Raw genomic sequence first — 24,628 nt, forward strand, 5'->3', positions numbered from 1 at the left:
ACAGTGGAGGAGTTCAGTCTGATGAAGTGAAGAGGCCTGGTGAGGGAGTAGCAGGGGATGAGGCCAGTGAATACAGACTAAGGAGGTGATGGTATAGTTGGGGGATGGGCAGGATCAGATGACCTGTGAGGTTAAAATTCCAGCTCACAGTTGCATGCTCGCTGAGAGACACTGAAGTTCCTTGACAAATCTCAGATTCCTCATCTATGAAATGGCAATAACCCTAATAATTGGGTTGTTGGAAGAGAACTAGATAAGACTGGGCCTTCCCTAATGCCTCAGTGGTAAAGAATCTGCCTGTAATGCAGGAGTGGAGAAGGAAATGGCAACCCACTCCAGTGTTCTTGCCTAGAGAATTCTGTGGACCAAGAAGCCTGGTGGGCTGCTGTCCATAGGGTCTCACAGTGACTTAGCATGCATGCATGCATTGGAGAAGGAAATGGCAACCCACTCCAATATTTTTGCCTGGAGAATCCCAGGGACAGAGGAGCCTGGTGGGCTGCTGTCTATGGGGTCTCACAGAGTCGGACACGACTGAAGCGACTTAGCAGCAGTAGCAGCAGCAGTAATGCAGGAGATGCGGGTTCAGTCCCTGGGTCGGGAAAATCCCCTGCAGAAGGAAACAGCAAGGCACTCTAGTATTCTTGCCTGGAGAATCCCATAAACAGAGGAGCCTAGCGTGCTAAAGACCATAGGGTCGTATAGAGTCCGATACGACTGAAGCGACTTAGCAAGCACGCACATAAAGAGCTTAGTCCAGTACCCGGCGCCTGGTTAGTCCTCCGTAAATAAAGGCTAATGTTATTATTAATGCAAAGGCAGCTTTAAGGGCGATTAACTGGGCAACACAGTGAGAAGTGGGTTGAATTGGGAAGGGCTTACCCAGGACCTTGTACACAGTAGCTACTCAGGAAACACTGAACAGAATTGCATTCTCTGCTAGGCATCGGGCAAGCAGGAGTATGGTTTCTGCCCGTTTGTAAGCTCATGGCCAACAGGGAGTCCAAAGTTGGTGGGGAGAGGATGCAGACATAAATTCTTCAGATTGTCTTCACGCCAACTGTTCCCTGCCAGAATCTAAAGCGACGCGGGGTACACGACGGGCAGAATCCCCTCGCTCAAGCTCCCAGGGTTTAGCGCACCGCGGGTAAAACGAGTTAAGCCAGGACCCCGGGCGGGCAAGAAAAAGTACGCACGCGCAGTGCGGATGCCGGAGCTCACCTGTCCCAGAGTGGGCGGAGCTAAACCGGTAGCGGAGCCGGAGGCGGGGCGGGCGCGATGACGTCAGGACTCGGCGTCGCAGAGCAATCGCGTCCCGGAAGTGGTGGCGGCGGCGGGGGAGGCGGAGGAGGTTCTCAGTCCTACGACTTCAGAGCGGCCTTGGGACGAGGTTTGTCGTCGCGCTGGGGCGGGCCTGAGGAAACGCTCCGGGGTCCGCCACTGGACCTATCAAGTGCCTCCTGGCCGTCCCCGCCCCTTCCCCACCAACTCAGTGACCGGGTAAGTGAGGTGCCACCCCCTCCCCACCCTGGTGCGTCTGCCAACTGTGCGGAGTTGGGCGCCAGAACACCACGGGGGCCACCACCTGCTGGCCCAGGGACCTTAGGTGTGGCCTTCCCTGGTTTGGTCCTCTGGGCCGCGTCAGGCTCCCTGGCCTGCAGAGACGGTGGCCCGGCCCCTGCAGACGCGCTTCACCTCCTCCTGTGCTCCTACCTCGCGCCCGCCCTGGGTCCTTTCGTCTTAGCTCCGCCTGCAGGGACTTCAGGTTCCTGATGGCCCCTTTGTCACCCTCCCCTTCAAACACCTGCTTCCCCCCGCCGTCCCAGATCGAAGCCCCTACCCTTGGACTCCCTATTGTTGCTGTGCGCCAAGGTTCTGCCTCCTTGCTTACTACTTAGCGTTTGGGTAGGGCTTGAAATTAGGAAAGAGAATGAGAGCGCCTGTGGCTCTCCGCATCCGAGAAGGGAGAACGGAATGGAGTGTTGTGGAAGGTGATGATGGCCGCGTGGGGTTCAAGAGGGGAAAAGGGGAGGAGGGTAACCGGCAGGGTTGGTTCAGGAAGTTGTTGGTAACTAAAGGGAGCGGGGGAAAGGTTAGAGGTTGAAGCCAGGCGGAAGAAAGCTCTGGGTTCCTGGAGGATAAGCAGTTGATTCCTTCATTCCGCGAGCATTTATTGTATGCCCACTGTGTGCATAAACAGTGATGAATGAAAGACAGTCTCTGACCTTGTGGAACTCAAGGTTAAGAGGGATGACTGGCAAGAAAGCACGGAGTTTTGCTTTGGTGTGATAAGTGCTGTTAGGGGTGGGTATATGATCTGTTGTGAGCATGGTAGGGTCTCCCAGTCCAGACTGGGGATGTTGGCAAAGACTTCTCAGAGCCAGAGAGTGATGCTTAAGCTGATACCTGAAGGATGAATAGGAATTAACTTGGTAAAAAGTGGAAGAAAATTATTTCAGAACATCGTTTCTCTTGAGACCCCAGGCTGCCTCCCACCGGTAGCCACGTGTGTTTGGTCTTTATGGCTTATACTTTTGATTGATCTGTGGAGGAAAAGCACTGTAGATGGAGAGTCAGAGGAGCAGGATTTTATACAGTTGGCCCTTGAACACGGAGAAGGCAATGGCATCCCTCTCCAGTACTCTTGCCTGGAAAATCCCATGGACGGTGGAGCCTGGAAGGCTGCAGTCCATGGTGTGGCTAAGAGTCGGACACGACTGAGCGACTTCACTTTCACTTTTCACTTTCACACATTGGAGAAGGAAATGGCAACCCACTCCAGTGTTCTTGCCTGGAGAATCCCAGGGACAGGGGAGCCTGGTGGGCTGCCGTCTATGGGGTTGCACAGAGTTGGATACGACTGAAGTGACTTAGTAGCAGCAGCAGCAGCAGACCCTTGAACAATGCAGGGGTTGGGTGCTGACTTCGAAGTCAAAAACCAGAGTATGACTTACAGTAGGCCCTCCTGCCATTCCTCGGTATCCACTATTCAACCAACTGCAGATCATTTAGAACTGTAGTATTTACTATTTAAAAAAAAATCTGTATATAAGTGGATCCGTGCAGTTCAAACCCACGTTTTCAGGGGTCAGCTCTATCTGGGTAATTCACTTCGCCTTGCTGAATGTCTTTCTCTGTGAAATGGGGTTTCCACCTGTAGCCCTGCCTACCTTATAGGTTTTTTATGGCACCACATGAAATAATGCAGGTAGAAATGTGTTGGGCGTTGGAAATGCAGTGCAAATGTCAGGAATTCTTATGATTACAGGATGCAGACCTCAGAGCGAGAGGGCTGTGGACTGGAGGTGAGCCCCAGCACCGTCCCAGAGGCTACTCTGGAGTCTCTACCTGTTCCTACCAAGTCGCCGGCATTTGATCTGTTCAACTTGGTTCTGTCCTACAAGAGGCTTGAGGTCTACCTGGAACCCTTGAAGGACGCCGGCGATGGGGTCCGGTATTTGCTCAGGTACAGATTTTATTCAGAGGTACTCTAGCCTGCTGGGCCTTTTGCCTTCCTACTTTTAGGAAGGCAAAACTTCCTAAGTTGCACTGGCCACTTAGGCAGTGGCTGGGCTGTCCTTTCTGCCCTGGTGAGGAGTAGTTCTGGGGGTCCATTGGCCCTCTGGGCTTATTCTTGGTCCACCCCCTATCTCAGACCCAACCCAGGAGAGGCAGGCACTGGCAACTATCTGGTCTTTCACCAGAGTTTCTTCTTTGTGGCTGAATAAGCTCGTATCCCAGGACTGCTGCCTAGCCTTGACCATTGGGCCTTCTATCTGAAGCATGCTTTTTTCTTTTTCCTTCTCTCCCAATATTAGCATAATTTATATTAAAATTAGGATACGAACAAGTATCTATGAATAAACAGGTACTATTTTCACTAATCCTTTAGGATTACGGCTCTCAAATTTTTTTGTTCCTATTCTGCTTTGATTTTCATCTTTGGTAAGTTTTTTCTCCTTTCAGCTCTCTTTATTTCTTCTGTTAAAGTATTTAAAATTACAGATACATACAGTTCTGCTCCCAAAACACTTCGGTTTGTCTCTAAATAATAATGACTTAAAAAAAATAAAATCATGCTGTACAAAGTTAACAGTGTGATTCCTTGATATCACCCTATACCCAGTTCATATTCAGATTTCCTCAGTTGCCCCAAGAATGTCATCTACCATTGTTTCGGCCCAGTCAGGCTCCAATCCAGGGCCATGCATTCTGTGCAGTGATTATGTCCCTTAGATCTTTCTCGTTGAAATGGTCTTCTTCATGACACTGATGTGCTGGAGGCTCAGCTGAGTGTGCTGGAGAATTTCCTACCTAGATCTGTGTGGTTGATGTTTCTTCCTGGTGCAGACTGGAGGTTAAATTTAAAAGTTGGATTAGATTCAAGTTAAAAAAAGAAAGTTGTTATTTTTTTTTCAAAGGTCATGTGTTCTTAATATTGCATGGTGATGGGAGTCACATTAAACCAGCTTGTCCTAAAGAGCAGTCGTTCTTCATCTAGAGCCAGTGCGTGCCGTTGAGGGGTCATTGACTCTCCTGAACCTGCCTGTAAAGCTGTGCAGGCACATGTGTGTATTTCTAGGGAGAAGTTCATCAGATTCTAATAAAGACCTTCAACCAGCTCAGATGCCTGAGAGAGACAGGTTGGAGACAGGGTGAGTAGAGTTGGGTTAATTTCTCGAGGTGCTACAGGGTATTCATTTTTAACCTCAGTCTGGAAATAATTGGAGCTTTATTTTTAACTCTGTCCAAGGCCCCCAGTTTTTCTTGTTTGCCCCAGAACTCCTTTAATTTATGGCATTATCCCTAGAGATGAGCTGTCAGGGTTCCAGAGCAACGTTCTCTGCTTTTAGATGACTGTGCTGTCAACATGAGGGGTAGGGAGTTGGTGTCAGAAGGGGCTGGCTTTGTAATTCCATCATGACCAGCTAGCTGAGATGAACTGTGGTCTTCCTCAGGGGAGTGTGTGGGCTTCACAGGGCTATGCTGTCTCGTGGTTTCTACTGTGTGTACGTGTGTGCACCTGTGCACGCAAGCATGTGTATGTATGTGTGTTTTGCCTTTTTGTGGCAAAGTGCAAAAGTATATATATATCCTGCCCTTTTCCTTTTCCAGCACAGGTCTATTAGCACTTCTTGGCACTAATGTGTTAGGATTTTTCCATTTTATGAAATTAGAAATCTGAGAATGTGGTGGGATTGATAAAGTTGGATGGGGGAGGAGCACTGGGCCTAAAAAGCCCCCAAGAGCTTGTGGTCTCTGAGCCGCTAGGAGATGAAGCACTGGTCTGTGAAAGTGGCTGTCAGGTTCGTTTGTGTGTTTGGTTGTTCTTTCTCGGTAAAGAGGATTTGACTTTGAAGAAGGACCTAATCTTGAGATTCTCTGAGGTCTGAAGCCTGGAGCCACAGTTGATTTTTAAGACTTCTCTCTTCTGGGATCGGCTACTCCGGTAAGTGGGTCTCCATGAATAGAGTGTCAATAAAGACATCAGATAGAATGGAAGAAGTGGGGAGTTCCCTGGTGGTTAAGACTCTGCACTTCTACTGCAGAAGGCGTGGGTTCAGTCTCTGGGGGTGGAGGAATTAAGATCCCACATGTTGCTCGGTGTGGCCAAAAGAAAAACAAACATCTTTTTGTATTTTAATTAAAAAAAAAAAAAAAAAGGCTTTCAATGAAAGTGACCTCAGTGGCTGTGTAATGTTTTTATTTCTGAGATGGGATTGTCCTTAGACCTGACTTTCAATTTGCTTTGGCTCTGATAGAGCCAGTAGATGGGTCTGAGGTCTAATTAGGGTGGTGTAAGTTGGAGTGTTTGCAATTTTAGACAAAGGCAGAGAGAGGTTATTTCACTCCCTTACTCATAACTCTCATCAAAAAATAAAAGCAGCTCGTAAATTAGTTAACCTCATTTTGTAACTGTGAAATACCCCAATTAGAGCAAAAGAACATGCATTGAAGTTCAGAATGCATTGCAACTTAGCTGTTGATTTTTATATTTGACTTTCTCCTCCGAGGGCTCACCTTATATACACTGACACTGCTCTTTAGAATGTAGGTGTCACTGGCTTTGTTATTACATCTGTGCTCCCTTTATCCTATTAAATGTTCTTTATCAAGGCTAACCGGCATTTGCTTGAACTCAGTACCCTGACTCTGATTTTCTTTCCTCTGTCTTTGGGGGCTTCTGCGTTGCCATTTGGTGGTGGTGGAAGCCAGGTCTGTATTTGGTTCTGAGAGTTCCAGTTCACTTCGGGCATGTTTGCTGAGAGAATGCCAACCGTGGTTTGTCTTCATTTTTTATATATTGAAATCTTTATAATTTTCATTCCTTTGGAATTAATGTATGTTTAAAACTCACAGAAAGAAAAGAAAATCGCAGATATGGTCAAAGAAATCCTTCACATTTGTTCACTCAATTTTCATGTTAGATCAATCTTGTGCAGTAGGTATATGTTCCTTTAAAATTAAAAAAATATATATGTTGCATACCAACTCTGTCTCAGTGAATACAAAGAATAAAGGAAACCTTTAAAGAAGAATGTCATTGACACCTCTTAAAGAGAATAAAACCTTACACAACACAGGTTAAACAAAGTTATAACATTAGGAGATAATTTTATAAATTCTTCCTCCTCCTGTGGTTTCCAGAGGCTGCCTTTTCTCATCCTGGGGCCTGGGGTGTGACCTCAGGTCTCTCTCCCGGTCGCCTGTCCAAGTGAGAGGCCCACTTCTCATTTCTTGCTGACTGTCTGAGTTACCTCTGAGCTCCGGGGCCTGCTCTTGCTCCTGGTTTGGGAGACCTGGCTGGAGGGCCAGCTGCCTTCAGTGACCAGGATGCTCTGTATCGCAGGCTCAGTTCAGTTCAGTTGCTCAGTTGTGTCCGACTCTTTGCAACCCCATGGACTGCAGCATGTCAGGCTTCCCTGTCCATCGCCAACTCCCGGAGTTTGCTCATGTCCATAGAGTTGGTGATGCCATCCAACCATCTCATTTTCTATCATCCCCTTCTCCTCCTGCCTTCAGTCTTTCCCAGCATCAGGGTCTTTTCTAAGGAGTCAGTTCTTTGCATTAGGTGATCAAAGGATTGGAGCTTCAGCGTCAGTCCTTCCAATGAATATTCAGGACTGATTTCGTTTAGGATGGACTGATTTGATCTTCTTGCAGTCCAAGGAACTCTCAAGAGTCTTCTCCAACACCATGGTTCAGAAGCATCAATTCTTCAGCGCTCAGCCTTCTTTATGGTCCAATTCTCACATCCATACGTGACTATTGGAAAAAACCATAGGTTTGAGTAGACCGTCCTTTGTCAGCAAAGTAATGTCTCTGCTTTTTAATATGCTGTCTAGGTTGGTCATAGCTTTTCTTCCAAGGAGCAAGTGTCTTTTAATTTCATGACTGCAGTTACCATCTGCAACTTAGCTGTTTGGAGCCCAAGAAAATAAAGTCTGTCACTGTTTTCATTGTTTCCCCATCTATTTGCCATGAAGTGATGGGACCGGATGCCCTGATCTTAGTTTTTTGAATGTTGAGTTTTAAAGCCAGCTTTTTCACTCTCTTCTTTCACTTTCATCAAGAGGCTCTTTAGTTCTTCTCCACTTTTTGCCATAAGGGTGGGGTCATCTGCGTATCTGAGGTTATTTCTCCCAGAAATCTTGATTCCAGCTTGTGCTTCATCCAGCCTGGCATTTTGTGTGATGTACTCTGCACATAAGTTAGATAAACAGGGTGACAATATACAGCCTTGTGTTGCAGGTGGGAGACGCCATTGTGTTCCTTGCTGACCTGCCTGGGCCTCAACATCTTGTTCCTCACCTTGAACGAGGGTAAGAACTGCTTCCAGGGCTTTTTGTGAATGAAGGTGAAGAGGAATTCTGAGAATTGGCCCTGTATGAGGGAGCCACCTGTCCTGCTGTGGGATCAGCCTCCCTCCGTGTCTGCTCGATGTCAGGACACCAGCTCCTGAGAGACCCACCTGGGGCTGGAATCCTGACTGGGCCACTGGTGTGACATCAGAAGTTCTTTAGCCTGTCTCTTAAGGCCTAATCATACTCATCTCTGAATGGGGCTTCCCTGTGGCTCAAATAGTAAAGAGTCTGCCTGCAATGCAGGAGACCTGGGTTCAGTCCCTGGGTTGGGAAGATCCCCTGGAGAAGGAAATGGCAGCCCACTCCAGTATTATTCTTGCCTGGTGAATTTTGTGAACAGAGGAGCCTGGCAGGCTACAGTCCATGGGGTCACAAAGAGTTGGACATGACTGAGTGACTAAATTTCATTTTCTCTGAAGGGGGATAATAGAAGTGCTTTCCTCAGAGAGTAGTTGTGAAGTACAAGATAATCTATGTGTAATACTTAACACAGTTAAAATAAGCAGCCAGTACATTATAGATATTATTATTGTTTCCTCTGGACTAAATGCATTGAGGTTTTCCCAGTTTGCTTTCTGAGGACACGACCTGGGGTGAAGGTACTAGGAAGGTGAACTGATGAGGCATTTTTGCCTGTTGACTTTCTCTGGCTCAGCAAGTGAGCCTGGTGGGGTCTGCCAGGCAGTCAGCAGCAGTGAGGGGTTTGTAGCGTGCAGCCTTTGAGATCGGTGTGTGGACAGGTAGGTAGCTGGAGGGGTCCTGGGTAGTGATGTCTCCTGGGGACCTTTTATGAAAAGGCATGCTGTGACCCAGCCCTTTTGGTCAGAACTGGCAGATGGCTGCAGAAAAAGCCAAGCCTGTCAAGGGAAATGAGTGAAGGGCCTGGGATAGAATGTTCTGAGGAGCTGGGTCCTATCTTCATACCTTTGTTCTATTGAATTCCCATTTCTCAAGTGTCTCCTTTGCTGCCTGTGGTTTCAGTGAGTTGAAAAATAAACCCATTTCACATAAGACCTCATCTTCTGTGTCTTAGTAGGATGCTTTTCCGCCTCACTGAAACTCAGATATCCTTCTCAAGCTGTTAGATTTTTCTGAATCTATTTCCACAGTAAATTAGTTCAGGTGACAGATGCTTCATTACTTTGTACCCAGTACTCTGTTAGCTTGCTTCCATGTTAACACGGAAGAAGTTCCTTCCTTGGATTTTATTTTAGCCTCACCATTTCTCGATCCAAAGTGGTCAGTGGTGTCCTAAATGCCAGTGGAAGGCTTCCAGTCAGCCCCTGTGACCCAAAGGTCAGAATGTCAGACATCGGGAGCTCCCCATGGCCAGACCCCGGGCACGAGCTGCCTGTGGTGTGCTGTGTACTAGTAGAGGGGTTTTTAATATTTTTGAAAGGCCTGGGGCTACGGCAGTGACCAGATGGGGAAAGTCCTAGCCCCCGGGGCCTACCTTCATGGAGAGGCCAAGAGCCATGCCTGTAGTCTGCCTCGTGGTGGTAAGTTCTGTGAGGAAAACGAGGCTGGAGGGTGAGTGGGGAGATGCTGTTTCATACCAGGTGGTCTGGGGCGAGCTCTTTTGGGCAGAGGCCTGGCGGCGGCGAGGGAGCACCATCTGGGTGGGTGGCAGCTCCTGGCACCGCTGCCCGCTGAGCTGCAGTGTTGTTGCTCCCACAGGGGCCTGGTACTCAGTGGGTGCCCTGATGATCTCCGTGCCCGCCCTGCTGGGCTACCTTCAGGAGGTTTGCCGGGCACGGCTGCCCGAGTCTGAGCTGGCGAGGAGGAAGTACCACAGCGTGAGGCAGGAGGACCTGCAGAGAGTTCGCCTGTCTCGCCCCGAGGCCGTGGCTGAGGTGAAGAGCTTGTGAGTATATAGAAGGGGCCGGGGGGTAAGGGATGGTGACGGTACCAGCTGCCCCCACACTGGGTGCTTGCTGGGCACCAGACATCGTGTAAGGCAAAACGTGGATGGTATTCCCTTTGGTCTTTGTCAGAGTTCTGGGCGATGGCTACTACGGTTGACCTCCATTGATGGAGGAAAAAGACAAGTGACCAAGCTGGGATGGGAAGCCAGATCTAGCTGATTCCACAGTTTAGGGTCTTGGCTGAGCACACGCTCACATGAGCCACTGCCTGGGTTCAAATCCCAGCTCCTCCAGTGTGACTCTGGGCAAGTTACTCAAGTTTGTCATCTGTTAAATGGGACAAGTATAGGCCTACCTCCTAGGTGGTTGTGAAGACTAACTGGGCGTCTGGTGCCCAGCAAGTGTTCAGATAAGTGTTAGTCATCATCGCTCCACTGTGGAGGAACTTCCGAAATGTGGCAGAGCTGGAGCTCCTGAGGAAGCACCTTCAGACTGTTGGCAAACAACAACTGCAACAGCTTCGATGGCTCTCGTGACACACAGCAGGGGTTCTCATCTCTTCCTGGGCAGCAGAGACATCTGTGGAGCTCAAAAAAAAAAATTATAAACAAGTGGAGGGCTAGGCTCCTCTGAAAAAATTCTGAGTCAAGTACCTGCGGGGGCGGGGGTGCTGCATATCTACAGTTTTTCAAAAAACCTTTTTCCTTAGAAATGATTTTAAACTTATGGAAGAGTTCTAGGAATGGTGCAAAGAACCCTCATCTGCCCTTCACCCAAATAGAACAGTTATTAACATTTTGCCCCAGTGGCTTCATCCATCTCCCTACACTAAGACATAATTTTTTTCTTCTTGAACCATTTGAAAGTAAATTACAGACATCCTGTCTATTTACCCCAAACACTTCAGTATACATTTTCTAAGAACAAGGACATTCTCTTCTATATTCACAGTCCTGTCATCAGATTTTGGGGATTTAACATTGATAACATTAGCATTAGTGCCATTATCTAATAATTGTTCATGATCAAATTTTGCCAGTTGTACTAATAAGGTCTTTTATATAAATTTCTCGTGATCTGGGCTCCAGTCCAGACTCTTACGTGACATTTAGTCTCCTGTGACCTGGAACAGTTCCTTAGTCTTTCTTATGACCTTGACATTTTAAAATAGGACAAGTTTATTATTTTGTAGAACTTCCCTTTTCTTTCGGTAATTTGGTTCTTCATGATTGGATTCAGCTTTTGCATCTTTGGCAGAAACGTGACGTCATTGTATCATATCAAGAGGTACATGATGTCACTGTCTGTTATGGGAGATGGTAACTTCGATTACCTTGGTGAAAGTTTCTCCACTGTAAAGTGACTATTTATTTTACCCTCTAGAGTTAGTAATCTGAGTGGGGGTACTTTGAGACTTCGTTAAGTATCTTGTTCCTCGTCAAACATTCACCCGCTACATTGAAATCCACTGGTGGGTCTTGCTTTCGTCAGTTTATTACTGTGATAGGTGCATAGGTGATTTCCCAAGTGTCATTATTACCTGACATTCTGTAAGAAAGAGCTTTTCCTTCTTATTATCTATATGAATGCAGGATTTTAAAATTTTATTCAATGGGTTATAATCCATTACTATGATAATTAGTTTTGATCTTATTTTGTCCTCAGTTTGGGCTTTCCTGATAGCTCAATTGATAAAGAATCCACCTGCAATGCAGGAGACCCTGGTTCAATTCCTGGGTTGAGAAGATCTGTTGGCGAAGGGATAGGCTACCCACTCCAGTATTCCTGGGCTTCCCTTGTGGCTCAGCTAGTAAAGAATCTACCCGCAATGAGGGAGACCTGGGTTCAATCCCTGGGTTAGGAAGATAGCCTGGAGAAGAGAAAGGCTGCCCATTCCAGTGTTCTAGCCAGGAGAATGTCATGGACTGTATAGTCTATGGGGTTGAAAAGAGTCGGACATGACAGCAACTTTCACTTTTTAAATTTTATGATACGGTGGTGGTGGTGGTGGTTTAGTTGCTAAGTCATGTCCAACTCTTGCGACCCTATGAACTGTAGCCTGCCAGGCTCCTCTGTCCCTGAGATTCTCCAGGTAAGAGTACTGGAGTGGGTTGCCATTTCCTTCTACAGGGGATCTTCCCGACCCAGGGATCGAACCTGGGTTTCCTGCGTTGCAGGCAGATTCTTTACCAACTGAGCTATGAGGGAAGCCCTATGATACAGTAGAATGTTCAAATTCATCTTCCGCATTCCCTGCCTTGCTCTAGAATCAGCCATTTTTCCAAGGAGCCCTTCAGAAACCAAGGTCTGGGTGCTTGTTGCACAGGTGTGCTCTCTGCTTTTGATGGGGGTGGGGGATCCATTTTAGAAAACTCTCCAGGTCAGTCTACCTGAAACCCTAGGTGGAGACACATTGCTGTACATCCTGCCATCCATCTTCACAGCTCCAGTGCAGCTGGGAGGTGGCACCCTGCTCCTCATGGTATAGTGGAAAATTGCATCCTTGAAAAAGTTAAGTAACTGGCCCAACACCAACAGCTAGGAAGAGACCAAAGCAGGAACCTCAGCAAGTTTTCCAAGAAGGGGCCTGAGATGTATGAAGTTTCCCTGAACTCCCTGACCCCTGCGAGGGGTGTGAAGGGACTGGCTGAACCTAGGTGGCTGTGCCTGCAAAGCCCTGGGCTCTGCTGCCCTGGAGCTCTGTTAGGCCGCATGGGTGGGTGAGGCAGGGTACACAGCTTGCGTGAGCCCCCTGTGTTGTGTCTGCAGCTTGATCCAGCTGGAGGCCCTCCTGAGCCGCCTGTGCTGCACCTGCGAAGCCGCCTACCGCGTGCTGCACTGGGAGAACCCCGCTGTGTCCTCACAGTGAGTGCCCCTCTGTCCCCACCGCCCCTGCCCCAAGGACCGCAGGCAAAGACCGCTGCCTTAAGAGGCGCCCTATCGCCCTAGCTCAGGGGAAAAGAGCCCTCTAGGCTCTTGTGTGCAGATCAGCACGTAGGCTTGTGGGCTTTAACGCCCTGCTTTGGTTTAACACCTTCATTGCGCAGTATGCTCAAAATATTTTAATAATAGAAAAATAACTCGCCATGTAATCTCCCAGCCTGGTATAGCAGCCGATCTCACGTTTGGATTGCCTGCTAGAGTTTGTTATAGGCACGTGCTGTCTATAGCTCAGAGTGTAGGTGAGACTCTTTTTTTTTTTTCCCACCTACTGTACTATATAATTGGTTTTCCATGGTGCTACATAGCTTTTGGAATTACTTGTAATACCACACCGATATAGATAGTGATTATACTGTAATTTATGAAATTATATATTATACATCCTGTTGTGTATTTAGTCAAGTTTCTACTTTTAATTACTAACCCTGTAGTGCACATTTTATGGGTTTAACTTTAGTCTTTTGAAACTTTTCTTCGTAAAATAAATTCTAGGATGGAACTGTTGGATCAAGTGAAATGAATGTTTTTGAGGCCCTTCGTGTGTGATACTCACGACGACTAGTGCTTGTTTAGCTTCTCCTGGTGCCAGACACTGTGTTCAGTGCTCTCCATGGTACCGGCTCCAAATCTGTCTTATTCCAGACTTCAGAGTCTAGATCCTGAAGTGACGTGTGTTAAACCTACTTAGGTGGCCCTATCCTCAGCCACCACTGCAGCCTCTACGTGTCAGTTGTGGTCTGTTGGTGGCTGTTAATCCTTTCTCCTCACTTTATGTTCCCCTTGTTTGATTAGCAGATCTTGTCCGCATATTAACTGTTCCCAGAGCTACTTCTTGCCCAGACTCCCCTGTGGGTATGCCCTAAACCAGTTTCTGATCTTATGAATTTCTGATCCTGTGGTTCCTCTCTGTTGGTCCAGGTTCTATGGGGCTCTTCTGGGCACGGTTTGCATGCTGTACCTGCTGCCTCTGTGCTGGGTCCTTGCCCTTTTAAACAGCACACTCTTTCTGGGGAATGTGGAGTTCTTCCGAGGTAAGCCCAGGAGAACCGGGCAGAGATGGGGGCTGGGCTGATCATGTGTTTGCTGTGCCTGCCACCAGGGGGCAGCACCACACCAGGGTCCTGCCTTGGAGAGGGAGGTGGGATCCAGGGGAGGCTGCTACTAGGGGTCCCTTTCCCTTCCCTAGGCAGATGAATCGCTGCCCATGTGATATGGTGGCTTTTGGGAGACGAGGGAGGGATGTTTTCCCAGTGCTGCCACCCACCTCCAGGGTGCAGTCCCCTAGGAATCACTGCCTCGTCTCTGTGTGATCCCAGAGTACCCGTCTGCCGTCTGGTTTCTGAAGCAGTAAGGCAGTCTGGAGAGGCCTTGAGTCGCAGATTCCTGGGCCTGTACATATGTTTGGGTGATTGCTATGCTTGTTCTCTTCCCTGTGGTTGGAAATTAATTATAGAAGCCATGATTTATCAGGCACTTACTGCATTTAATCTCTCTAACAATCTCCTGGGGTAGCTATTGGTACATCTGTCTTGTTTATGAGGCTTAGGTTAGGTAACTCGTTCAGACTTAGGAGGGTGACTGTTTCCTGTACCAGAGAGTGGGTGCCGGAGGAGGCAGCCGGGTGCAGTGGTGGGTATCCCCAGAACACCACTCATTCCATCCTGTTTCTGCCTCCCGCCCCATTCTCCTCACCCTGGGCAGTGGTGTCTGAGTATAGGGCATCTCTGCAGCGGCGGATGAACCCCAAGCAGGAAGAGAGTGCCTTTGAGAGCCTGCCACCGTCAGATGCTGGGGGGAAGGGCGCTCTGGCGGACTGCACTCCTGCACCCACGCCCACAGAGGTGAGCACCCCTAACCGCCTGGGCAGAGTCTGGTGTGGGCAGGCTGCCTGGCCTCCCTGTTACCAGCCTGTTCATACTGTATAGCTCCTGGGCTGGCCTCCTCCTTCCCAGGCCCGCCTCCTCTGAAGTGCTTAATAGTAATAAGTGTGGTAACAAGGGCTGTGCTATGCTTTATTGAGTGTTTACTCTGCTGTTCAAGTACTTTATAGACCCAGGAGGTGCAGGACGTTTCTGAGAATGAGGTTACTCTCCTTGCAGCAGAGAAGGCCGAGGCACAGAGTGGCTGTCCGCAGTCGGCGGGGTCGGGAGTCAGACCCCGCTCCGTGGCTCCAGAGCTCCTGCTCTGAAGCACCATGCTCTGCAGCCAGCGTCGGTCCTTTCGTGGCCGTGGTCCCTCTCTGTCCTGCTCGGTTGGAGACCGCTCTCTTTCCCCTGACTTCCTTCTTGCCGGCAGGTGTGCCGTTTCCTCTGAGGCATGAACTGCTGTTTTGAGAAACCTGGGTGCTGGCTCTGGGGAGGTGGCATCTCCCCTGGAGGCAGGGTGGTCATTGCTCTGACCGTTGAAGGATCTCTCTTCCCAGGACCTCACGCCAGGCAGTGTGGAGGAGGCGGAGGAGGCCGAGCCCGACGAGGAGTTTAAAGATGCGATTGAGGTGGGTGGCCTTCCCCGGCACCCCCAGCTGACCAGGTCAGAAGTTGGGTGGTCCTGGAGCCATGTGGCCTCTCACATTCCAAGTCTGGGTTTTTAGAGTTCTCTTGTATCCAAGTGAGAGGGTAAAATGCGCCCTGCGCTCAGACTCACTGGTTGAAACGATGCCACTGAACCTCTGCCCGTCCTCTTGCTGACCTTGGCGTCTGTCCTGGGTGCCCAGGGCGGGGGTGGCTCTGGAGGCCTCTGGGAAACGCCCTGCTAGGGGAGGTGGGTCGTTTACTGCCTTGACTGGAGACTGTGGGCCTGGCGCCTTTGATGTGGGGAAGGCAGAGTTGGAGGAGGGCATCGTCCTGGACTCTGCCTGCTCTTCTAAACGATGAGGTCCATCAGATGTCCCTTTGAGGGGTGAGAATGGGAGGCTGGAGAAAGCAGTTGCATGGCCAAGTGCTGGGTTGGAGAAAGTTCAACAGTCTGCCTGGTTTTAGGACAATGGTTCACACTGGTAGTTTGCAGAAGTGTTTTATTTGGCATGCAAAGCTTTAATTTTTTAGCCGATATTTAAAAATTGGAGAGACTATAGTAAAAACTCTGGATTTTTCAGTTTTTCTAAAAACTCAGCAGCTCTGGGAGCCCTGAGTCTGCAGCGGTCAGTGTAGCTGAGGAGAAACTGTCTGCTTCAGAGAAGTCACACAATCCCCACCAGTTCCTGTCATCCCTGGTCACTGAGTCCTGGTGGCGTTTTCCATTTAGTGTCATGTTTGCTCTATGGCTTTTTTTAAATAGTAGGAATTCACTTCTTTTTATGACTCTTGTAAAGTGGGGGATACAGGAAATGGAGGTCTCGGGAGTTTGCTCCAGGCCTACGGTTTTCACCCAGCTGTCTGCTGTTACTGTAGCCACATCTGCATGGACGTTTCCATTTTCTACTGCTGAGGTTTCTCCAAAACCTGAATGTGCGACTGTGGACTCTTAAGTCGTGACTCTTGAGTACGCAGCTTCTCCCCAGCTGACTGATGTTGGGATCCTTGACGGGGTCTCTGTTAACATCGCCCTTCAGTACGTGCCGAGTCAGTGTAGTAGCATTCCTGTGCTTCCTCTCGCTTGGGGATCCCCTCCCGGCAGCTTCCTTCTTGCTATCTTCTCTTTTTTTTCTTTTCTTCTCCCCCGCACCTTGGGAGGCAGGAGACCCACTTGGTGGTGCTGGTAAGTAGGAGCCTTGGTGAGGTGGGCAGGGGCCGAGGGGGTTGAGGATGGGTGGCTGAGCCGAGGTCGCCATGCCTCGCGGGGTTCGCCACACATGCAGGTCCCAGAGCCCTGTCACGAGGGGACAGGACTGGAAGGAGCTGTTCCCGCAGGAGGATGACGAGGGGGCCCCGTGCCCGGCAGAGGACGAGCTGGTCCTGCAGGACAACGGCTTCCTGAGCAAGAACGAGGTGCTGCGCAGCAAGGTGTCGCGGCTCACTGAGCGGCTCCGCAAGCGGTACCCGACCAACAACTTTGGTATGGCTGGGGGCGGGCGGGTTGGAGGTGTCCTGGCCACAGGGCAGAGGTGCTGTGTTCTGAGGAGTAGGGCTGTGTCCATGGGACCCTAGGGAGGTGGCACAGGCACAGCGGGGCTGCGAGGGAGGGAGTGTGGGCTCCTTCTCGTGTCTCTGTCCTCATCACTTCTTGTGGGAAGATGAGTTCAGTTCTGGAAGCGCTCCTCTGGGACCACGGGGCAGTGTGGTCCTTAGGCAGGCAGAGCCACGGCAGGCTGTGGGGCGTGCTGGTTGAGTGAGGAGTCTGAGTGTCTGGGTGAACCCCAGTGCTGCCAGGTGGCCTTAAGCAAATTATTTAACTTCCCCCTGCCTCAGCTTTCCTGCTGTAAAAGGGGACTGACGCTGAAGCTCCAATACTTTGGCCACCTGATGCGAAGAGCCGACTTATTAGAAAAGACCCTGATGCTGAAAAAGGTTGAAGGCAAAAGAAGGGGGTGGCAGGGAATGAAATGGTTGGATGGCATCACCAACTCAGTGGACATGAATGTTAGCAAACTCTGGGAAATGGTGAAGGACGGGGAAGTCTGGTATGCTGTAGTCCGTGGGGTTGCAAAGAGTCGGACGCGACTGAGCGAATAAACAGTGACTGAAAAGAATAGTACAAGTCCCTATCTCACAGGGTTGCTGTAGGTCTCAAAAGAGATGATGCTTATGAAGTGCTGGCACATTGCTGGCTGGTTCATAGTAAGGGCTTCATAAGGGGCGCTGTTATCACGGGAGGCCCTGCTCTTTCCCTCAGGTGCCTAGGCACTTGTCTGGATCTTTCCAGTCCGATTGGAAGCAAATGGAAGGAAACACTGTCTTCTGGGGATGATAGAGCCCCGGCTCCCCTTCTCCCCAGCCAAGTCCGTAGATTGGCCAGTCCTCATTATACTGACTGTGGGGTGGGTCCAAGAGTGTGACCTTGGAGAAAGGTGGACTTGATTGTCCTCACAGTTTGGAAGGACTTCCCTGGTGGCGCAGATGGTGAAGAATCTGCCTGCAAGGCAGGAGACCCAGGTTTGAGAGTCCCCTGGAGAAGGAAGTGGCAACCCACTCCAGGATTTTTGCCTGGGAAATCCTATGGACAGAGGAGCCCGGAGGGTTCTGGTCCATGAAGTTGCAAAGAATCAGACATAACTGAGCTGACTAACCAGCTTGGAAGCCTGGGCTCTGATCAGGAGAGCGGGAGCCAAGCCGGATGAAGCTATAGCTGGAGCTTGGAGAACCAGAGGCTCAGGGCTCTCCCTGGTTCTGGAGCAGAGCCTGGCTTCTGCCTGTTGTCAGCAGACAGGGACTGGATCCTGGAGAACCGGAGGCTCAGGGCTCTCCCTGGTCCTGGAGCAGAGCCTGGCTTCTGCCTGTTGTCAGCAGACAGGGACTGGATCCTGGAGAACCGGAGGCTCAGGGCTCTCCCTGGTCCTGGAGCAGAGCCTGGCTTCTGCCTGCTGTCAGCAGACAGGGAGGAGGGTGGGCTGGCTGTGCCATGAGATCTGGTGGGAGAGAGTCCTGAGGAAGCCCGTGGGGTTTATCGTGAGGTATTTGACCTGGGCACTCCAGGGCCTGCCTTCCTGCTCCCGCAGTGACCAGGGCAGTTGTTTCCTGAGCGGTAGACATCCTGGGACACCCTGTTTCTTTCTGCTCTGCGAATGCCTCCAGGCCTTCAGGATCCCTTCCTTTTATTTGTGATGGTTGCCGACTGCTGCCGATTGCTCTGCGTCCAGTGCACTTTCACATACGCCGTCTCACTTAGTCCTTTGAAGCAGCCAGGTTTCAGAAGTCCCAGATGACATTGCCCCAGACGTAATACTCTTGTTCTGGCAAACTATACTTTTATATTTGTGAGTTTTATTTATTTATTTATTTTTCTTATATTTGTGAGTTTTAAATAAAGCCCCTTAGATGTTTCCATTTTATAGGTGAGGTTGAAAAGAGTGGCTTGGCCAGTCTTCAGCCAGTACATGGTTGAGCTGTAACTCAGACCCACCTTATCTGATCTCACTCCCGTATTCTTTCTAGCTCACCATCTTCCCTTTGCCCTGGTGTCTGAAGTGCCCCAGTTTTATGCCTATCCCATTTCTGTATTTGGCTTTTGGTTCAGATAATCCCTACCGAGATGGGTGAAGCCTTGTCAGGTTCCCACGAGGATGGCAAAGCCAGAAGACAATTATTCTCCTAAGCCCCCTTAGCCCTCCACTCTTAGGACTGCTTGCTGGCCCTCCCTTGAGACATCGTCAGGCTCTTGGCTGTGAGGGCAGGTATGGCAGCTCTGTTCTGGGGTCTGCGTCCTGAAGGGCTGAGTGAGTGAGCTGCTCTGGGGGCCATTCTGTTTTGGCTGCCGGTGGATGGAGGGGGGTCCATGGGAGGAGTGAGAAGGGCAGGCTGCTCGTGAGCCTCTCCGTGGCCTCCAAGTGGGGGAGTCCTACCGGGAAGAGCCCCCTCTGTCCTAGAGGCTCTGTGACTGTCGCCCTGGCAGTGGTCTCAGGCTCCTCTGCTCTCTCTGCCCCTGGAGCATCCTCACATGATGAGTCAGGACCTCTGCGGAAAACAGGCAGGAAGAGTTGGTAGGTCTTGGCAAGGAATAGGGGTGCTCTCCGCTACACGCCTGCCTGAGCCGGTGTCAGCATGCAGAACCGGCCCTGGCCCCAGCCCTGCGTGGTGCGTGGCTGTTTTGTTAGCCCACGTGACTGCCTTGGGGTGCTTGGCCCTGGTACTCCCTACAGTTGAGAGGGGCCAGAGTGTCAGTCTGTGACCCAGCGCTTTCCTCCCGGCCCATGCTGCTTGCTGAGGAGAGGCAGAGGTGAGCTGCCTTGCCCTGATTTTCCGTGTTGGGAGCAGAGTCCCAGAGCAGCCTGTTTCCTGGGGTGGCGCCACCCGCTGGCGGTGTGCCGTGTTCCTCTGTGTCCTTTGCTCTGCCTCGGTCGTGAGCTGACTGACAGCAACAGCATCTGCTTTACACCCACTGGTGTCAGCTTTCTCCCTGCTCTAACTGGGTCCCCTGTCCTCCAAAGTAGGCAGTGTGTCCCCATTTAGTGGAGCGATGGGGGACTCTGGCTGGACAGCCCACATCTCTTTGGGCCTTTGTGTGAAGGTGAGGCCTGGTGCTCTGTACCTGGCCAGACGGTCCTGGAGGCCCGGCCGTGTGCCCTGAACCTAGTAATTGCTCTGATCGGATCATCGGGGGCCTTCAGGCCCCAAGTTGTAGAAATGTCCTTCAGTTTGGGTTTTCCCAGACCCAGCCCAGCCCCTTCCCTCCCACAGCCTTTGGCTGGGCTCTCTGGTGCCCTGTTGTGAGCGCCCTCTCACCTCGTGTGGACCCCGGCCTTTTCTCCCCTGGCTCAGTGACCCCCATCTGCACGGAGATTTCTGCGCTGAATCGTGGTCAGTATTTCTGGCGGCGCCCTTGGGACTTCCTTGTTCTCATCAGTTTCTGCTTCAGGAGCTTGTTGGAAGTCACAAGGGCCCAGCATGGCCTTTCCTCTCCTCCGTGCTTCTGGGTTTTTTCTTTTGGCTGTTTGTACGCCCTCATCAGACTGTGTCATTTCGCAGCCTGCCTTTCCCTTTAATTTTGCTGCAAGCATGGGTGGGTAGCAAGCACAGCTTCTGTTAAGTCCCTTTGCCTTGATGTAGTATCTGAAGGAATGATTGGGGGAGTTCCCTGGTGGTCCAGTGGTTAGGGCCCACACTTCCACTGCAGGGACACGGGTTCAGTTCCTGAACAGGGAACTAGGATCCTGCATGCCGTGTGATGTGGCCAAGAAAGGGGGAAAAAAAAAGAATGATCAGTCCTCTCTTGCCCATCTTCATCTCTTCTTGCAGCCCCGTTGCCTTCTCCCAGCTGTTTTCTAAGCTGCTGTTGCTTCTTCTGCTTAAAACCTGGTCTGAAACCTCGTGGTCCTGTTGTATCTGGTAGCTTCGGCAGGATCTCTTCCCCTGGCGGTATCCACCCGGGCCTGCCCACCACACACATGCCTGCACCTCTTGCCCTGTGAGGCTTCTTGGTTGGCACTTGGTTCTGAACTTCTGTCCTGGAATCTTCAGATGACAGGAAGCAGGAGTCTGGTGTTCAGGAGGCGTTTCTCCCTCTAGCTGTGGGCAGAGTGTTTGTAAGAAGATACTTTGGGAGGGGTCGTGTCAGGCGAGTTTCATCTGAGATCATCGGAGCGATGCCTGTTGTCAAGTCCCTCCCACCTTGGTGTCATTTCAGGGGGAGGTTCTGCTGGCTGCTCTTCTATTTGGGCTGGACCGGCAGGTGGGGGTGGAGGTCTCTAAACCCCGGGTGGGAGCAGGGACGGCAGCTCTGGGTAGTCTGGGACAGTGGTTTTTCCTTCCTGGTTTGAACCTCTCCTTCTGGCTGTGGACTTTGCTCTCGGCTGCCAGCCAAGGAGCTGGGCTGGGCTGGTGCCCTTGGTGTCCCCATGTAGAGGACCCAGGAGCAGGTGAGAGTTGAGATGTCTGGGCTGGGTCAGAGCTGAGCTGCTGCCTCTGTTTCTCAGGGAGCTGTACGGGCTGCTCGGCCACCTTCTCAGTGCTGAAGAAGAGGGTAAGTTTCCTCGAGGGTGCGTTTGCTGGGGACTTGGGACAAGATGCAGGGGCGTAGTGCCACGTCACAGATGAAGTCTGACTCCCTGGGCAACGTTAGGCCTGGGGTCTGGTAGGACGGTTACTCGAAGGAGCAGGTCTCCCCTCCCTTGTGTCCCCACCTTCACCAGCCTTCCTGTGGGATGTCCCTTCTGGTCTCAGTCCTGCCCTGCTCAGGCACTGCCCCACTCGTGTGGTTGTCCCCAGTGTCTGGGGGTGGGGATCGGAGACTGACCTTGGTTCTCATCCGCAGCGGAACTGCAGTAACTGTGGGAACAGCTTCTGCTCTCGGTGCTGCTCCTTCAAGGTGCCCAGGTCCTCCATGGGGGCCACAGGTGAGTGGTGCAGGCTGGGGGTCGGGGTCCGCCTCCCTCTTCTAAGAGGGGTGCTGCATGTGGGAAGGAGCCAGGGTCAGTGAGAGGTCCAGGGAACTCGGGGTTTCCTCCATCTCCCATTAAAGAAGGAAAAATGGAAATATTTGCTGCATGGACAAGAGCATATGTATATAATGTATCTGAATTATGAAGTCCAGTAGTGAATGCCCTTGACCACTTCACTGCAGTTAGTAGACAGAGCATGAGCAGCCTCCCCTGGCCCCCCAGCTCCACGCCTGCCTTCCCCAGGGAGACCACAGTCCTCAGTCCCAGTCTCTTTCCCATTGCCTTGGCAGTGTTTTTAATAAAATAAAAAGCATAGTTTCTTTTCCTTCCATAAAAGCCATACATACTCATTGTAAACAAAACAAAAAAACCAAAGAAAGGAAGACATTCCTAATCTCTCTCAGAAAGAATTGTTAGGCGTGGACCCGTCTGGGTCATTAATGCCGTCACACATGGGATAAATTCATATGCATGTGCTTAAAAAAAGGGAGCATGTATTACAGACTGCTTTGTACTGTGTTACAATGTTAAATTGAACGTCTTTATTTTTTCATTCTTCTGGTCATGCTAGTAACATATGCTTATTCTAGAAGATTTGGAAATTACTATACAGAAGAAGAAGGAAGAGAAAAATAATCTTGTAATCTTACCACCCAGAGATAATAACCACTGTTAAAACATTTTGGAAAATTTTCTCCTGGTATTTTATTTTAAAAAGCATTTTAAAAGTTATTCTTTTGGTGCCAAAATAATGTCTAATGCATAGAACATCTGGGAGAGGCTTGCTCTTGGCATGGTCACTCCTGGAACCCCCAGGTCCCGTGGAAAGAGAAGTCTCTGAGGGCAAGTGTGTGAGCTGGGACAGTGAGCTTGTAGGCTGGGGGAGGGTGGTCTGTGTGCGGCTTGGGGTGGGGTGGGGTGGGGAGGTGGTTCCAGTTGGAGGGGCAATGAGCCAGAGGGCATGAGGAAGCATCTCACCAAGTTCTTCCTCCTTTTCAGCCCCCGAAGCCCAGAGAGAGACTGTGTTTGTGTGTGCCTCGTGTAACCAGACCTTGAGCAAGTGAGAAGAGGGGCCAGGGTCCAAGAGGCCGCCTGTCCCCGGGGCCACCAGTGGACCCCGCTCTCCCCACCCTTAGCCTTGGGCAGATGTGGTCTGAATGTTAGGTAGGCTTCCCCTCCCTGCCCCCACCGTCTGCATCCGGGTTCTGGAGCGGTCCTCCACTCCTGCAGATGGCCCGTAGTGGTTGCTTCCCGACCAGGACTGGCGTGTTTGCCCTGCTCTGATCTGGGTGTTAGGGAACTCAGGGCTGGGCGGGAAATAGAAGTTAGAGGGCAGCAGTGAGCCAGGCCTGATCTGGACTGGTCTTCTGGGCATCTCTGCGTGCCTGGGAGTTCTCTGAGGCTGGAGGTCAGAGATCGGGAAAAGCGCTTCTTCCCCCGCTGGGTACTGGGCCAGGCCCTTGTCCTCCCAGAGCCTGCAGAAGGGCTTGCACCGTGTCCCAGTTCTGCTGTTTGAGTGTTCCTGCAGGCGCCAGGAGCTCATCATTTCCCTGCCAGAGGGCACGGCCAGGACTATCAAGATCAAAAGTACTTCTAGAAACAAGGTCAGAGTTCCCCGATTCTCTCAGAGGAGGGCCTGGCAGAACCCTTCAGTATTAAGCAGAGCAAAACACGGGGAGCCGCAGCAGCTCAGAGGGCCTCAGCCCTAGCCCGCAGGACCCTGGCTTACAGACTCTCAGCACCACCCTGCAGGACCCTGGCTTACAGACTCTCAGCCCACATGTTAGCCTAGTGTTTTCAGCTCTGCCAGGAAGATGCTGGGCACTCAGTCACTCCTGCTCCCCGTGTTCAGAGCCTTGGCCACCCTCCTCTGGCCTAGAGCTACAGCTTCCCTCACTGGCCCCTCGTCCCATGGAGTGAGTGTGAGGCCAGGTAAGCTCAGCAGAGGTCCTGAAGCCCTTGACCTCTGGGCGCCTGGGAAGTGTGGGGTCTTGCTAGGCTGGTCTCAGATTCCAGGGCTGATCTATAGTAGGACAGCCTCAGTTACGGGATAAGGCCACTTCTGGGGTGCCCATCCCGTCGGCAACAGTTTTGTGTTCACCCTGGACTCTCAAGGGCTCAGTGTCTCTTCCTAAGCCATGAGCGGGCTCAGGCACCCCTTCCTTCCCCAGGAGCTTCCCTTCCTTTTTGAAGTATTTATTTATTTATTGCATGATTCCCGGGAACATGGGGCACAGGGAATGGGATCAGGAAGATGGGGCCCCTCCCCTGCCCTAGGGAGCTCCCCTGGACTCATGGGCTGCCTGGAGCTCAGAGCCTGGGAGGTGGAGACATTTCTGTACTCTCAGCTGGGACGTGAGGAGGCAGGCTGGGAGTCAGGGCTCATCCTAGGCCAGCTTTCTTTCCCGGCCAGCCAGTCTAGGAGCCAGGGGCCTGCCCCAGGCCCAGAGGAGCAAGTCCCTGGGGAGCCAGGCAGGCCTTGGTAGACCCCCTTCCTCAAGTTCCTTGGTCCTGTTGAGATATGAGTTAAGTGCTCATGCTTTATTTACACTGGAGAGGAACTACAAGGATGTCTGTATATGAAGAATTGTCAATAAAAAGGCCTCAAGCTTCCTATGTTTTTGTTCTGGTCCTTGCCTGCCCCCTCTCCCTGAGACTAGAGAGCCAGGTGCCGCGCAGTGCTGGCCAGATCTGCAGGCCTGGGCTGTGTCTTCAGGACTGGGCGGAGGGGCCACGGAGGCTGAGGTCGTGTGTGAGCTGGGGTTGGAGGAAAGCTGTGCCTTGCGCAGGAGGCGCTCAGCAAGATGCCTGTCGGATTGACATGAGGCGCCGTCTTGTGACCACATTGTGAGGGCCAGGGCTTGGGGTTAGGACCAGGACTCAGTAAATGCTAAGCCACGCAGGGTTTAGAATGGAAAGATTTTAGCTAATCCCTCTGAGAAAGCAGGAAAGGATCAGCTCCAGGGGAAGCTGAGAACCAGCCA

General features: G+C 51.0%; 1 protein-coding gene across 3 annotated transcripts; it reads left to right on the forward strand.

The window, feature by feature from the left end:
- Positions 1–1,435: 1,435 nt before the first annotated feature.
- Positions 1,436–24,200, forward strand: ZFYVE27 (zinc finger FYVE-type containing 27). 3 transcript variants are annotated; one of them, XM_068961713.1, is made up of 13 exons: positions 1,436–1,500; positions 3,269–3,466; positions 7,753–7,823; positions 9,543–9,729; positions 12,500–12,595; positions 13,592–13,704; positions 14,375–14,514; positions 15,096–15,167; positions 16,349–16,369; positions 16,522–16,666; positions 21,180–21,226; positions 21,518–21,599; positions 22,644–24,200. In XM_068961713.1, exons 2-13 carry the CDS (start codon positions 3,270–3,272, stop codon positions 22,706–22,708), a joined length of 1,236 nt encoding a protein of 411 aa, XP_068817814.1. In that variant the 5' UTR covers positions 1,436–1,500; position 3,269; the 3' UTR covers positions 22,709–24,200. The 3 variants fall into 3 exon arrangements, with proteins under 3 accessions (XP_068817814.1, XP_068817815.1, XP_068817816.1); XM_068961714.1 differs by lacking the exon at positions 16,349–16,369; XM_068961715.1 differs by lacking the exons at positions 16,349–16,369; positions 22,644–24,200 and adding an exon at positions 22,216–22,296.
- Positions 24,201–24,628: the final 428 nt, after the last annotated feature.

Source organism: Capricornis sumatraensis, chromosome 23 (genome assembly GCF_032405125.1).
Source record: "Capricornis sumatraensis isolate serow.1 chromosome 23, serow.2, whole genome shotgun sequence".
In the NCBI taxonomy this organism is placed as follows: domain Eukaryota; kingdom Metazoa; phylum Chordata; class Mammalia; order Artiodactyla; family Bovidae; genus Capricornis; species Capricornis sumatraensis.

Coding starts and splice junctions, on each gene's coding strand:
- ZFYVE27 (XM_068961713.1), top strand. CDS start 3,270: ATGCAGACCTCAGAGCGAGAGGGCTGTGGACTGGAGGTGAGCCCCAGC. Junction 15,168..16,348: donor AGTTTAAAGATGCGATTGAG/GTGGGTGGCCTT, acceptor CTTGGGAGGCAG/GAGACCCACTTGGTGGTGCT. Junction 16,370..16,521: donor AGACCCACTTGGTGGTGCTG/GTAAGTAGGAGC, acceptor CTGTTCCCGCAG/GAGGATGACGAGGGGGCCCC.